General features: G+C 39.5%; 1 protein-coding gene and 1 long non-coding RNA gene across 4 annotated transcripts; both read left to right on the forward strand.

The window, feature by feature from the left end:
• The first annotated feature begins 35 nt into the window (after window positions 1–35).
• LOC123663521 (merlin) lies at window positions 36–10,590 on the forward strand. 3 transcript variants are annotated; one of them, XM_045598198.1, is made up of 11 exons: window positions 36–122; window positions 628–757; window positions 1,676–1,881; window positions 2,417–2,541; window positions 3,229–3,331; window positions 3,751–3,957; window positions 4,832–5,068; window positions 6,502–6,648; window positions 7,005–7,211; window positions 8,058–8,116; window positions 10,380–10,590. In XM_045598198.1, exons 1-11 carry the CDS (start codon window positions 36–38, stop codon window positions 10,588–10,590), a joined length of 1,719 nt encoding a protein of 572 aa, XP_045454154.1. The 3 variants fall into 3 exon arrangements, with proteins under 3 accessions (XP_045454154.1, XP_045454153.1, XP_045454155.1); XM_045598197.1 differs by having other exon boundaries at window positions 7,005–7,196; window positions 7,941–8,116; XM_045598199.1 differs by having other exon boundaries at window positions 7,005–7,196.
• Window positions 10,591–10,894: 304 nt separating this feature from the next.
• Window positions 10,895–14,359, forward strand: LOC123663476. The gene is made up of 2 exons (XR_006744665.1): window positions 10,895–10,965; window positions 14,195–14,359. It is a non-coding gene; the product is annotated as an uncharacterized LOC123663476 (long non-coding RNA).
• The last annotated feature ends 1,873 nt before the right edge of the window (window positions 14,360–16,232 follow it).

The following is a 16,232-nucleotide window of genomic DNA, read 5'->3' on the forward strand; positions in this document are numbered from 1 at the left end:
AGTTGAATTATCGTTCTGTTAAGAAATATGGGATAATGCCGCCCTTTAGGAGGAAGAAAGCTGCCAAGTCGTTCCCTGTGAAAGTGTGTACATTGGACGCGGAGTTAGAGTTCAACCTTGAGGTAAATTAGCGTATAATATTTGCGTTTATTTGAAATTTTGTTTACAGCTTCGTTTGCGGGAATGTTAACAATGAACCCGTTGTGAGTCATCCTCTGACCCCGGGGTCGATTAAATACTTTATATTCGCGCAATTACACCTTCGACTGTGTTTAAACTATTCGTGTTAACAATATTGTAATTTATGTCATTAGGTAATACAAAATACATTACTATGTATTTCTTAGGAATTTGTGTTGTTTGTTATTTGTATTTAATACAATAATCGGAAATTTTAATTCTATGTCAATTCTTAGTAGAATTCGTTAAAACATGTTACTGGATTTTAATTTAATCTTGAAAAGTTTGGCAATATATTTAAAATAGTTTTTATAAGATACTTGATCAATTATATTGTTAAAACATAAAAATCTTTAATTACAAAAACTATTTACACAATAAGTATAAGACATTCTTATTGGAAATAAAACAAATATTGTTTGTATTAAAAAATAATAATTTTCCCAGTGGCGTGCAACGGGAAGGGATTTGTTTGATCTAGTATGCAGGACTATAGGACTGAGAGAAACATGGTTTTTTGGGCTGCAGTTCGAGGACACAAAACATTTTATAAGCTGGCTGAAATTGGATAAAAGAGGTTTGTTTGTAAACTTTATCAAAATATATTTATATGAATGTAAGCCTGGAATTAAGTGTAGTATATAGGCTATCTTTTGGTTTCATAATTGATCCTTGATGGACATATTAACCTTATTTGACCTAGCTTACTATTCTCGGGATAATAGGATGTTTTATCTCTTTTTGATTTCGTCAAAAAACAGACTTTCTAAAGTCAAGCACATCAATATGTGTTTTATAAGTGGAGCAAAGATTAACACATAAAAACGAATGAAATAGTCCACTTCACAATATAACTATGGATTAAAAAAAGTATATTTATAGTCATTATGCAGTTGCATTTATGTAAATAAATGAAACAGAAAAATGCAATAAATGAAACAGTATTAAAAAATAAACAAGTACTTTTTATCAACGAATGAATTGAATTTGTTTGGATTTAACTCCATAAGCAACAATGTTATTGTTAGGGGTAGTATGAATAAAATGAGGAGTGTAATTGTGTGAAATAATATCAGTGAACAGCCTGAGACCACCGAGACTTGCTCTGAGAGTGACATTTTACCATGCACGCATGTATTGTGAAAAAGAGATGATAAATTTGTATTCCTTCTCAAGTGATAAATTCCACATATCGAAGATGACACAACATTTTTTTAAGTAAATTTTTTACACACCCTTGAGTGGGGGAGTGCGTTACGAAAAGTATCATCGGGTAAAGTGAACGGAAGTTGAGAGGGAGATATAAGTCAGTGAGGATAAAAAGAGAGAGAGCTACGTTTCGTATATTATTGTAGGACCAACTAAGTCTTACTTCAGTCTACTGTGGTCTCTAGCTACTGTGGTCTAAAGCAAACTTTTTCTTTTCTATATTGAACCTCAAACACACCCATACACAGCCTACATTTTCTTTACCGTTGTAAATTTTTCTTTCCAGTACAAGACCAATGCGTATCTCAAATGCCAGGAACCCCATTCATGCTCCTCTGCAAGCTTTATCCCGAAGATGTAGCAGAGGAACTGATCCAGGAGGTGACCCAACACCTACTATTCTTGCAAGTGAAGCAGGCTATACTCAGTATGGACATATACTGTCCTCCGGAGGCTTCGGTGTTGCTAGCTAGTTATGCAGTGCAAGCTAAGGTTAGTAATTGTACTATTATTTATTTTATCTCGTACTAATTAACCTGACGGATTAACTTGAACTTATCCTGTTAACGAACAGTCACATGCAGTTAATATTATCATAACATTTTCTGAAATTTGAAAGTATTGTGCACAATTTCTTAAGTTTTCATTGAATAAGAACTGTCTAAAAGTAACTAAATTAAACTTAAAAAAAAATTATGGCTAGAATTGGATCAGCTATCACCGAGTTTTGGGCCTACCATGTAGTTTAGCATACATTTCATTTATATTTCTATAAAACGATATATAATTTTTGTGGAGTAATTACGAGGTTTATCTAAAAAGGGAGGCAAACATCTCAACTTTATTGTATTAATATAGCCTTAAGTCTTCCTCGGTAAATGAACTATCCAATACAAAAATAATTTTTAAATTCGGCCAGTAATTCATGATATTAGCACCATCAAACACTCTTTAAATTTATAATATTAACATAGTATAGATTGTATATCTCAGATAAAGATTTCAATTCACATATGCATTATTCCAGTATGGTGATTACGATGAGACCGCATCAAAACCTGGCATGCTGGCCAGTGAAGACCTACTGCCCCAAAGGGTGATAGACCAGTACCAGATGACGCCGGAAATGTGGGAGGAGAGGATTAAGACATGGTAAACTTTATTGTTTTCAGGTATTTCAGATTTAGATTTAAATAACTGTAACATCCCACTGTTGGGTATAGGCCTCTTTCTCCATGTAGGAGAAGGATTGGAGCTTAATCCACCACGCTGCTCCAATGCGGGTTGGCGGATATGTTCTCTATTATGAGTAACGATCGCCATTAGGTATTTATGATAACAACCGGGACCGAGGGCTTGACTTGCTCTCCAAGGCATGGTTTGGAGACTAATAAAGACAGACATCTAAACCGGTAAGAAATATTTGTACACTCCGCTAACCGTCGGAGTTTTAGGCCACTACTTGCACCACTACACCAGAGCGGTAGATTTAAATATCGTTATTAAAATTATAAAGATAGATTTGATTTTTATAAATTTGTAACGGATAATCTCAAAAAAGACTAGACCAACTGCTCCCTTCTTTCTAGACTTAGCATTGTCCCAACACCTTTAATAGAAATAAGATCAATATCATTATCATTCATCATTGGCCTTATTCCGTCAGACAGACACTGTGTCGCCTAGGACACTTGTCAGGAAAACGCAGAATTAAGACCAATATAGTTTATTTTATTATGGTCTATTTTACTTTATTTTATTCTGAAAGGTCTAATATAATAGTGCTTTATAAACATCAATCTATAAAGTGTTTATGTAAGTGTATAAGTGTTTTAAAAGGTATGCAGATCACAAAGGTATGTCGAGAGACGAAGCAGAGATGGAATATCTGAAGATAGCGCAGGATTTAGACATGTACGGTGTCAACTATTTTGCTATCAATGTAAGACTTTTTACTTTTATATTATTGTCTGCGATTTTTGTATAATTTTCAGACAAACTATGAAATTCGTCCGCGATCCTTCTAAAACTGTGGTGTTTCATTAATTATTTATTTGGACAATTAATAGTATTTTTTAAAAAGTGTATTAACTATGATCACCTGTAAGTAAAGTTCTATAATAAAAGCTGAAACCACATAGGAATTCTATTGACTCACTCACTCACTTCAGCCTAATACAGTCCACTGCTGGACATAGGCCTACACAAATTTGCGCCAAAAATGGCGTGAACTACTGTGTACTGTGTTTTGCCCATAGTCACCATGCTGGGCAGGCGGGTTGGCGACCGATTATTCTAAATAATTCTATTGTATGTATGTTAATGTTGTTTCTTACTGCATTATGGGTTTTTTTTTTTCAGAATAAAAAAGAGACAGATCTTTACCTCGGTGTGACGGCTCTGGGCCTGAATATATACGAGAAAGACAATAAATTGACTCCCAAGACGACGTTCCCCTGGTCTGAGATAAAGCACATATCCTTTGATGATAAGAAGTTTGTGATCAAGTTTGTTGATAAGAGCGTTAACAATTTTATATTTTTCTCACCAAAGGGAATGAATAAATTGGTAAGCACTAGCTCCACAGTACTACTTATGTGTGTATCTCTTAAATCGTTTTTGAAATAATACTTCTTTACGCGCAACAGTATAATATAACAAGTAATAATAATAACCTTTATTGCCACGAAAGACTATACAATGTACTTATTTCGGCGTCTGCACTAAGCACAGCTTGTATTGCAGACGCCAGGCATGCAATTACCAGAAGAGTAAAGACTAATACGTACAGAGATGTTTTAACATTCTGAAATTCGGCAGAACAGAAGTCTGGGTTACATGCAAAAAACTTTGCAACCATCATTGAATCAATTTTTGGCAGATTCGTACTATCTGCTTTTACAAAACGGGTTTGCATTTTAATAAATAAATAGATACAAATGAAATGCACTAATGAAAGAGCCCAACTATTACTCCTCGAAGTTAAAGTAATGATTAGTTTAGTTAAAGATATGTACCTAGCTGTTTACAGCACTGACAGAACTTTGTTATTGCCCTTATGACGTCATACCATGGCGGGTCGTGTTTTAGGTCACGTGATATACAGATTAAAATATACGACTTTTAATTTCAATATAATAAAACAATAATGTACTTTTATAGTTCCAAATCAGAATATTTAATGTAATTAAATTTTATAATTTATTTTTCACTACCGAAAGTACCCTATTAACAGATCTTCGGAATCCGTTACTTTAATATTATAAGTAATATTTTGGCTACTTCTTTTATTAATTTTTATATTATTGTTTTTTATTTTTGATGAAAGTTAAAAAAATGTAATTTTTTTAATCTGCAACAAGTGTCTAAAATTTTATATTCATAGAACTGATGCACTCAAAATGCTAATCACACCACGATTTTAAGTTATTTTAACTTACAGATACTAGATCTATGCATCGGCAACCATGACTTATACATGAGGAGACGGAAACCAGACACGATGGAAGTACAGCAAATGAAAGCTCAAGCTAAAGAAGAGAAACAGAGGCGGCAGATAGAGAGGAACAAATTGGCGAGAGAGAAACAGTTGCGAGAGGCAGCGGAGAGAGAAAGAGCTACCATGGAACAGAGACTTCTGCAGTACCAAGAAGAGATCAGACTGGCTAATGAGGCTTTGGTATGTTTATCTTTTTAACGTTTTAACTTTAGGTTGTGGGGACGTAGTTACTGGCGAAGAAGTGAGAGTCCATTTGAATGAGTAACAGAGAGTATGAGAAAAAGTCGGGGATACCGGATTGAGACTAGAATAGATCTATACATAATATAATAAAATGGTAGGAAAGTCAAAACTGTACATTGAATATTTTTTTAAAAGAATACTTGGGGTGTGATCTGCAATCGATACCGAAGCCAACAATATGGTTTTTAGAATTTTTGTCTGTTTGTCTGGTATGTATGTCTGGGATAAACTCAAAAAGCACTGCATGGATTTACTTTAAATTTGGCACGAATTTTATTAAGAAGTCGGGTCAACATATAGGCTACATATTATCACACTATCACCTACGGGGAACGAGCAGTTAACCATTATTTCTTCAACGCATTCTGTAACAACGTGTAATCTAACGACGCATATTTGAATGTTGTTGTTATTATCTTCATAACCATGCTATAAAGCTAGCTTCACACTATAAATAAAGACATTCTGTAGTATATTTAGTATCAGCATTGCACCCGTGCGAAGCCGGGGCGGGTCGCTAGAATAAATATAAATATAAACATTTCACACTAAAAGGCCCCCAGTAGGATTTTAAAAACAACAATACACAAAACACATACAATACACAAAGGCCCAGACCACGACAAACATACATATGTCTTATACAAATGTTTGTCATGTGCGGGATCGAACCTACGACCGCCTACACAACAGCCAGTGCTGAGACCGCTGCGCCAACGTGTTGTCAATAGATACTACAGTGGACATGGAAAGAGCACATTATAAAAAACTGACTTTGTAAATACTTAAATTAAATATAATATAATGTATTTTAAAGTTGATTATGTAATAAGTTATATAATATATCTTATAAACATTTATAACCAAATAATATGAAATATAAAAAAAAAAGAATAACGATTGGACTTTAGACAACACGACTGAAGTAAAACTTCTTTACTAATATACGAAACGTTACTCTCTCTCTTTCTATCTTCACTCACTTATATTTCCCTCACTACTTCCGTTCGCCTCGTCCGATCACATTTTTCGTAACGCTCTCGTCACAAATTCACCAGATTACTCCCCACGTCAAGCGTGTGTAATGAGATTTTACTTCAATAAAAAATAATCTTAATATATATAAATCTCGTGTCACAATGTTTGTCCTCAATGGACTCCTAAACTACTTAACCGATTTTAGTCAAATTTGCACACCGTGTGCAGTTTGATCCAACTTGAAAGATAGGGTATATTTTGTTTTGATATATGTAATTATTATATTTAAGAAAAAAAAAATAAGGCGATACGAAGTTTGCCAGGTCAGCTAGTAATAATATAAATCTTCAGAAGGAAATTCGTGTATTAAAATGACAGGTGTTTGATTACAGCGTCGTTCCGAAGAGACAGCGGAACTGTTGGCGGAGAAGGGCCGCGTTGCTGAGGAAGAGGCGTCGCTCCTGGCTCAGAAGGCGTCTGACGCGGAGAGGGAGAACGCCAGGCTGCGGCTGTCCGCCATCAGGACCGAGGAGGAGAAGGTATCTAAACTTTCTAGAACTAGCGTGGCTTAAAAGCCTACTTGAATAAGCTAACTTTTGATTATTTGAAGACGCTCTGCACCGTGATGGTAATACATCAGATGTAAGGAGTTTACACAAGGGCGAGAGCGCTTTTGGAAAAATTAAATAATATTTTTTTTTTCAATAGGAATTTCAAGATATTTCAGCTTTTGTAATTATTACCTCGCGTTGTCATAAGGTAATTCAATTTCATTTAGAACTTAAGTCGAAACGTATAAGATACACCAATTTTCGTAACGAAACAGAAGATTTGATCACACCTACCTATATTCCGTTTCTAACACAGCACTTTTCTCATTTTCCCATAACATCAGGTGCACCTAGAAAGAAAAACTCGAGAAGCGGAATTCCTAACTGCTCGACTTGTCGAGGAATCAGAGAAGCGAGCAGCAGAAGCGGAGAGGCTCAAAGCTGAACTTCTAGCAGCGAGGGTAGCTGAGAAACAAGCAAAGGAAAAACTGCTTAACTTCCTCAGTAGAACCTCCTCAGGTTCATTACCACCTCCTGTTAGTTGTGAAATGGTATTTATTTTTATTATATTATTATTTTGAATTAATAATGTGGTTTTTAGCGATGTTTGTTACATTATATTTTTTTCAAAGTTGCACCAACAAAATGAACACCATTACATTAAAAATTTCTTATAAATTAGAAACTTGCTAAGTGTCACCTCAATTATAGGTGCAAACGGCGGTTCCAGATGGCAACATGAAATTACATTTTAATAAACAATCATTGTAGCAAAAAAATTAATAATTGATCTAAAATCTAGAGATCGAAAATCTAAAATTACCCTTACACATATTGTGTATATGTTACATACATGTAATATATGTAACTCCATAAATAACCCTTTATATTTTTAATAAATATTAAAACCAGCAGTACTATTTCTATAAACCCTTTAATCTTTAATATCTAATTAACCCTAATCTGACCGAGAGATTTGAGTTATAACTCTTACTTAAAGAATAAACAGCTTTAAAAATAATAACCCTTGATTAATCTCTCTCTCTCTCTTTTTCTTCGCTATGTCCTATGCCCAAAGGTTGTCTGGAAGAAATCGCTCTTAGCGATAAGACCGCCTTTGTACATCTTTCTTTTCATGTATCACTTTTTTTGTAATGTTTCTTTGTGGTGTACAATAAAGAGTATTTATTATATTATTATTATTATTAATCCCCTAAACAAACAAACATTGCTATTTTGTATTAGTTAGTATATAATACAGATGTTTTATCATTTTTCAGCCGACATCAAACACGGTACCCTCATCAATGTTCCCGTCAACATGCTCATTGCCAGCGGAGCTAGGTGGTGAAATACTCCAGAACGGCTCCACTGGGGACGATATCAATTCGTACCAGCTGGTGTCTGATGATGACCCTCACGTGCACAGACTATCGCTGGAAATTGAGAAAGAGAGGTAAATGATTATATTATAAATTCAGGCAGAAAAATATGGGCAAAAATGGTATAGTTTTGTCATTGAAGTATCTAATGACGCCCTAATATCCTGCCCAAATGACGCATTTACAAACACACAGTATCAGCGGAATTAAACCCCACGGCCGGCATTTGCTCGTCTGTCCGGCCGTGGCTTCGCCTTCTTCAGCATCCTTACGGTCGCCGTGCAGGCGGCTCAGAGTTCTGCAATCTCCTAGCTCCACCAATCCGCAGCGTTCGGGGCCGATTGCTGAGACCGAAGAGAAAAGGAAGATCCTGCAACAGGCCATATGCCGAACCAAGAATGAGGGCTGGCTGGAGTTAGTTGGGGGTCTGGAGAGAGAACCCTGGGGCCGACCGTATAATTGGGCGCGGAACAAGCTACGCGCCCAGTCGGCCCCCTTCAGCGAAACGCTCCAGCCGGAGCAACTGGAAGGATCGTCTGGGAACTCTTTCCCGATAAATCCGAGGGCTTCATGCCCCCCATGGATGATCATGGATGGCTCGGCAGACGCCAGACGAGAAGGGTGTCCACCGACCGTCACAGAGGCTGAAATGGAGGTGGCTTTGTTCCACCATCGGAGTAAGAAGAGGTTTTCGAGCACGCTGGTAGACCATCGAAGCCCTCAAATGTCTGCGAGCGGTGACGGGTGAGACGAAACACGGGAGGGGTAGTAATCGTGGTCAACAGCCAACAAGCCAAGCGCCCTCAACAGTCTCCCGCACGCAGTGATTCGAGAGGCACTGAAATTCTTCGGAGTGCCCTCGTATCTAAGGAGGCTTTTGGAGGCGTACCTCTCCGATCGGAAAATAGGCCTCGAGAATCGGTCGGGGTCCGGGAGTGGCAGCGAATCGGTCGCGGTGTCCCGCAGGGATCGGTGCTCGGGATGGGTTTCATCTGCTTTACGGATGACACTCTCGTTTACTCCCGGGGTCGAGACTACAAGGAGGTGGCGCGGCTGGCCGAGGTGACTCGACCTCGTGATCAGCCGCATAAAGAGTTTGGGGCTTCGTGTCAGAATTGACAAGACCTTCCTCCAGACCGGACTTAAGGGACCCCCACCGGGGGCTACCCTGCAGATCGGAAAGAGGAGGGTCAGGATGAGTCCCGAAATCAAATATCTGGGGCTCATCCTTGACGGGGCGTGGACTTTCGTCCCACACTTCGCTATTGTGGGACCGAAGGTCGTGAAGGTGGCGAGTGCACTAGGCAGACTCCTCCCGAACCTCGGAGGACCCAGTGCTGCCTGCAGGCAGCTATATTCCGAAGTCTGCCGAAGTATGGTGACGTACGGTGCCCCAATTTGGCCTCACTGCAAGGAATAAGGCCGCTTTGCGATCTGCGCAGAGGATCATCGCGGTGAGGGTGATCCGGCGGTACCGTACGGTATCGTGGGTTGCAGCTACTGCTCTAGTCGGTGACCCTCCTTGGGAGCTCGTGGTGGAGGTCCTTATCGAGACCTACTCATACGTCTCTGGTTGGAGGGCTCTCAGTGGGGAGAGGACCTGGTGGAGCAGCCATACGGTACATGCATAATGGCTGCCTTGCACCCGGCCCTTGACCGGTGGATACGCCGTAAGCGGAGCCCCTCACCTTCCGTCTGACGCAGCTTCACACCGGACACGGCTGCTTTGGTGACTACTTGTGTCGGTCGGCCTACAGACTCGGCCCAGCATACCCTCGAGATGTCCCCAGATGGGCGGCGCTGCGTCGCGCTCTGACGACAGTCCTCTGAGGGGATTTGTCACTGCCGAGCGTCATCACCGCGATGCTCGGCAACGACGAGTCCTGGAAGGCGATGGTCTCCTTCTGCGAGACAATAATGTCCCAGAAGGGGAATGACGAGCGGATGAGAGAGGAGACCGTCGACGAGGCCTCCCTCCGCAGGCGACGAATGGGGGTACATAAGAGGCTCTACTTAATGCGCCTTCAGTAACGCCCCTGTGCCCGTGTCGGGACGGGATGGGAACCCGGCCCTGCTAGACACGGCGTCGTCGGGATAGTTCAGGGGTGAGCCGGACAGTCCCCATGGAGGAGAAGTCTGGCCTTTTCGCTGATACCAGCCTGTCGCTGGAGGGATCCTGTTGCCTGCAAAAAACAATAAATAGAAGAAACGTACAACGGGCAATTTTACCGCAAAACAGTGATAAGATCCTCAGTATGTAGATGATCCGATTCGATTCAATTCGTTACAAATAGTCCGTGGTTCTGGACTACTCTAACGCCCAAATCGTCCTTCCAGGGTAGAGTACCTGGCGAAGTCGAAGCACCTGCAGCAGCAGCTGGACGAGTTGCGCTGCGAGTTCTCCGTGCTGCGGGTGGAGCAGAGCGGCGCCACGCTCGACCGGCTGCACGAGGCGCAGGCGCGCGCCGGCGACGACAAGTACTCCACGCTGCGCCGCCTCAAGCAGGGCTCCACGCGCACGCGCGTCGCCTTCTACGAGGAGCTGTAGGCCACGGTACGGTACGGTACGGTACACTAGCACAGAGCGGCGCCACGCTACAAGTACTCCACGCTGCGCCGCCTCAAGCAGGGCTCCACGCGCACGCGCGTCGCCTTCTACGAGGAGCTGTAGGCCACGGTACGGTACGGTACGGTACACTAGCACAGAGCGGCGCCACGCTACAAGTACTCCACGCTGCGCCGCCTCAAGCAGGGCTCCACGCGCACGCGCGTCGCCTTCTACGAGGAGCTGTAGGCCACGGTACGGTACGGTACGGTACACTAGCACAGAGCGGCGCCACGCTACAAGTACGCCACGCTGCGCCGCCTCAAGCAGGGCTCCACCCGCACGCGCGTCGCCTTCTACGAGGAACTGTAGGCCACGGTACGGTACACTAGCAAATTTCGGGACCGTGGGGGGGAAGGAGGTGGGGCGGTGAACGCTACCCCTGGTACCACTGTCACACTTCGAAACCCCATGGGTATGGAGATATTCATGGTTAAAGTTTTGAGGTTAGAAAAAGAATTTCGCAGCTTTCACACATTATTTTCACATTTCACATGTGATTTTTCACATTTCACACGCGTTTTTTCACACTTCACACGCTATTTTCACATTTCACACGTTATTTTCACGTTTCATAAGTTATTTTCAAAATAAAAACGATCTCGACTCCAACATCAACAAACGATACAACTTAAGTTACTCATGCTCCGTTCCGTAGTTTTCACATGTTTATTTCACATTTCGCACATGATTTTAACATTTCACACTTTAATTTAACGTTTTTACACGGTTTTTTAACAAACGATACAACTAATGTTTAACAACTGAGAAATAGGTGTTTTAATAAAAAAATGACAGGCCACTTATCGTTTCGCTCCAAAACAATGTAAGCATAAATTCATTGCTTTTGTTTAAATAACTGTAAAGACAAAAGTCTAAGACCATACAGCCTTGTTTCATGTTCTGTTTTTTACTTAAATATATTTTATTTTTATTTACTGTTATAAAATTACGTCGATAAACGGTGTAATTTTTAATTTATCTAATTTGAAAATTACACCGTTTATAGACATAGTTTTGTTACAAAAAAAAGTAACCCTAACCTATCTAATTTAAAAATTACACCGTTTATAGACAGTTTTGTTACTAAAAAAAAAATGTCCCTAACCTATCTAATTTAAAAATAACACCGTTTATAGACATAGTTTTGTTACAAAAAAAAATAACCTTAACCTATCTAATTTAAAAATTATACTGTTTATCGACATAGTTTTGTTACAAAAAAAAATAACCTTAACCTATCTAATTTAAAAAGTACACTGTTTATCGACATAGTTTTGTTACAAAAAAAAAAAAAAAAAAATAACCCTAATCTATCTAATTTAAAAATTACACCGTTTATAGACATAGTTTTGTTACAAAAAAAATAACCCTAACCTATCTAATTTAAAAATTACACTGTTTATCGACATAGTTTTGCTACAAAAGAATATATATATTTAATTAAAAAACATAACATGAAACAAGGCTGTATGGTCTTAGACCTTTGCCTTTACAGTTATTTAAACAAAAGCAATGAATTTATGCTTACATTGCTTTGGAGCGATACAATAAGTGGCGCGCCATTTTTTTTTAAAGCATCTATATCTCAGTCATTAAACATCAGTTGTATCGTTTGTTAAAAAACCGTGTGAAAACAATAACTTAACGTCTGAAATGTTAATATCAAGTGCGAAATGTGAATATAACATCTGAAAGCTACGGAACTAAGCATGGTTACCGCAAGTTGTAGCGTTTGTTGATCTTGGAGTCGAGATCGTTTTTACGTACTCCTGTTCGAAAATAACTTATAAAGTTGCGAAACGGCGCATGAGTGGCACTCCCCATAACGCCAGAGCTAAGGTTAAGTCAGACGCGGAGCTCAAAGGTATTATAATAGCTTTAAATTCTTCCTCTAATCTTAAAACTTTAACCATGGATATCTCCATAACCATGGGGTTTCGAAGTGTGGCAGTGTTACCTTGTATAGCTTCCCCTACACCCTCCGCCCTCCACCCTCCAAAACCCCATAATTCGGTTTTTCGTAGTCTAAGGCTTAGCCCAGAGTGGCGCCACGCTATAAGTACTCCACGCTGCGCCGCCTCAAGCAAGGCTCCACGCCCACGGGCGTTGTCTTTACGAGGAGCTATAGGCCACGGTACGGTACACTAGCACAATTTTCCAGTTTTAATTCTTCTGACCTTAACTATATTTCTAGATACACTGGTGGCAAAGTGCGGGAACTAAGCAAACATAGGCTTTTTTACATTTTAATTACTATTGTGTATTGTAATACTTAACAACACTTAGTAGCGAGTACTATGTACTATCTACTTCAGCTACCCGCTAACAGGTGGTTACTTGTAATTAAATATTTGAAAATTACCGCGTTGGTTCGAGAAAGTCCTTAGCTTAATGTGCAGACTCTACACACTGATCTGTTCACGTTAATTCAGCGCTACTCTAAAATTAGCTTAAATGTTGTTATTTTTAAGTTTCAAAATATTCTATATCCCCACTAATATTATAAATGTGAATGTAAGTTTGTTTGTTACGCTTTCACGCGAAAACTACTCAACCGATCATCATGAAACTTTGTACACATATTCTTGGAGGTATTAGAAGTAACATAGGATACTTTTTATGAAAAAAAAAAATATTTTTTACGAAAAAAAAAAAGAATTGTTTGTCAAAAAATCTCAAATATAGCTACTTCAACGCCATCTAGAAGTCCAGTAATGAAGTTCCAACCCTGAGTACTGTAATACCGTTGCACTGTATTACTAACATAGGATACTTTTTATGAAAAAAAAAATATTTTTTACGAAAAATAAAAAGAATTGTTTGTCAAAAAATCTCAAATATAGCTACTTCAACGCCATCTAGAAGTCCAGTAATGAAGTTCCAACCCTGAGTACTGTAATACCGTTGCACTGTATTACGACGGTCACGTCAATATCCAATCCAATTGACTATAGTTTCAGCTGTTTGGGATTTTTCTATAATTATTGTTATTTTTCTCTCATTATATACGAGTAACATTATAAATTATAAATGTGAATATAAGTTTGTTGGCTACGCTTTCACGTGAAAACTACCCGATCATCATGAAATTTTGTACACATATTCTTGATGGTATTAGAAGTAACATACTACACATACAAGGATACTTTAAAAAAAATCAATGCGAGCGAAGCCGCGGGTAAAAGCTAGTATTTTAATAAATTTTCAAAATTTTTTAAATAAATAATAAGTGTAAATATGATAAAAATAATTACTATATAAAAATATAAAAAAGCAATATGTAGAATAGTCTTGATCAGTGGACTCGCGTCGACTTTTAGAAATTTTAAGACTAGTTATTAAAGCTTCTAGGTTTCTAAAGTTGTGGTGAAGTACCGATGCATGTTAAATAATAATAATAATAATAATATATGGAATAACAAAAGCACGGGCATAATAAGCCTGTGGATATATAAAAAAAAAAAGTTTTATATAATATTCTAAATATTATGATATAATAATCGTGTTTCGTTTAACTACTAGTCAAATATTTTTTTCTTTGCAGGAACATTGGGGAGTCAACTGTATTTATTTACAAGCAGTGTAAGTTGAATATTATTATGTCAATATGTTAGTACAAAGTGTTTTAATGTAAAATCAAAAGTGCCTTATCTCAAAGAAAACATGTATCAAAAGAAAATCATAATAACATCAAGCAATTTAAAATTCTTATTCGATAGTCATTATTTTATTATTTGTAAAATCAATAAGGGTTGACACAATATAATTTTTGTTTTTTGGCAGTCCTCTTCATTTAGATTTATTGAATATAATTTATAATGTTGGACGTAAGAAAGCTTTTTAGATGTAGTATTTTTTTATTTTCAAAAGTTAACCAAATTATTAAACGATGGACTTTGATGAGGTACAAATATGACTCGGTTGATCTGAAATTTATTAAAGGACTTTATAGATGATCATTAGCATATAGTAAAATATTTAATCAGTAAACAGATTATTTTCATAAAAAAAAATACTATTTGGAATTTTACCATAAAATTGCATGATATTATTTTTTGTTTGTTTACTGTCCGTTTTGTTCCCAAGTTTTGTCCATTATGTTTCAGTAACAAAGCGTTTGAAAATAAATTAAAAAATTTCTGATAAAGGCCACTTAACCGATAAAATTAAAATTATTATATCTGTACAATATTATAATTATTTATACGTAATACAGAATTGGGTGGCAACACACTTCATACTTCAGATCGGCGGGGTTGAAATATACCTTTTATTTTGTAGACCCAAGGGAAATCCATTATTGATGTCTCTAGCCTGGGGAAGCTGGGGGTTTGTCGATCTCGCACAGACTAAAACATTTGGGTGCTCCTTCTTCTCGCCTAGGGTGGGATCACGGGGACGATATGCACTTCCGCGATTCTGCCGGCGTTCGCCCCTAACTAGGGCCTGTCGCTATAAGCAACTCTGGAGAAGCTTCCTCGATCATTAAGGTCGCCTCCAACCTCGGGATCGTGAAATGCGGACGATAGATCCAATCCATCATCCGCTGGTCCAGCGTTACGGCCGCAGATTGGCCAGGTAGCCAAGTCGCCGACCGCGCCTTCCGCGACGAATCGGGAGCGAGTTCAAGTCCTGTTCTAGCTCCCATTCTGGCGTTTCCTTCCGTTGCATAATGTCGCTGGAGAAGATGGAAACAGCGTTCCAATTCTCCTCTCTGCCGACAATAGCCTTACCAAGGCCGGCAGTGAGACATCCGGCCCGTTGACTATAGTCAAGATAACGTCCTCCTCGCTCCACACTGGACAGGCCTCGCGCGTGTGCTCTGCCGTGTCGGTTGCTGGTCTTGCTTGCTTGCTTTTGCTTGCTTTTTTCTTAACCGTGAGAGTAATTTTCACCACCGGCACCGGGAACACTGCTCCAGTCGTTAGAACTTCGATATATTCTTTGAGTTCACCGGTCGGCTGGCCGTTGAGGCTGACTTCACAGTCCCTGAGGGTGGCGTACTCCCAACCGTCCCCATGTCTAGTTCCCATGTCTAGGTCATGTGTGAAGGAAGAAGGGGCTGGAGTTGATGACGCATTCAAGTCTCGCCGTATGTCAACCACTCCTCGCCGCAATCCTGATTTACTTGCTGGTCGTGGATGGACTTTCTCTACCTCTTCGTACGTGAGACACTTGCATTCATCCTGAATCGGAATCCATCGACCCGACCTCACTTCTACTCCTCGCCTTTTTCGGGCTCAGGGTCTTCGCTGTTCTTCGCGGGCACCAACTCAACATCGGCCTTCTCGAGCAACTCCCCGGAAACAGAGGCTTGGTCTCTCCCCCAGATTCGGTGGGGCTGAGTGTTGTAGCACTGCGAGATTTTCCCCAATCTAAGGCGTCTGTAACCCTCCTGGGGTAATAAAGTTTTATCGTACATTTCCCATGTTTTTTGCTACTACACAGCTGTGATTTGTTTTGAGGCTTACTCCTAGGCTGCGCGGTTAGCCGCTAAATGTGCGCCCTCACCTGCTGGTTTAGGTCCGCAGGGGTCCTAAGATCCCTACCACTCCCCCATTCCTTTTCGCGGGACGCGCCCA

This window comes from Melitaea cinxia, chromosome 20 (genome assembly GCF_905220565.1).
Source record: "Melitaea cinxia chromosome 20, ilMelCinx1.1, whole genome shotgun sequence".
Classification (NCBI taxonomy): domain Eukaryota; kingdom Metazoa; phylum Arthropoda; class Insecta; order Lepidoptera; family Nymphalidae; genus Melitaea; species Melitaea cinxia.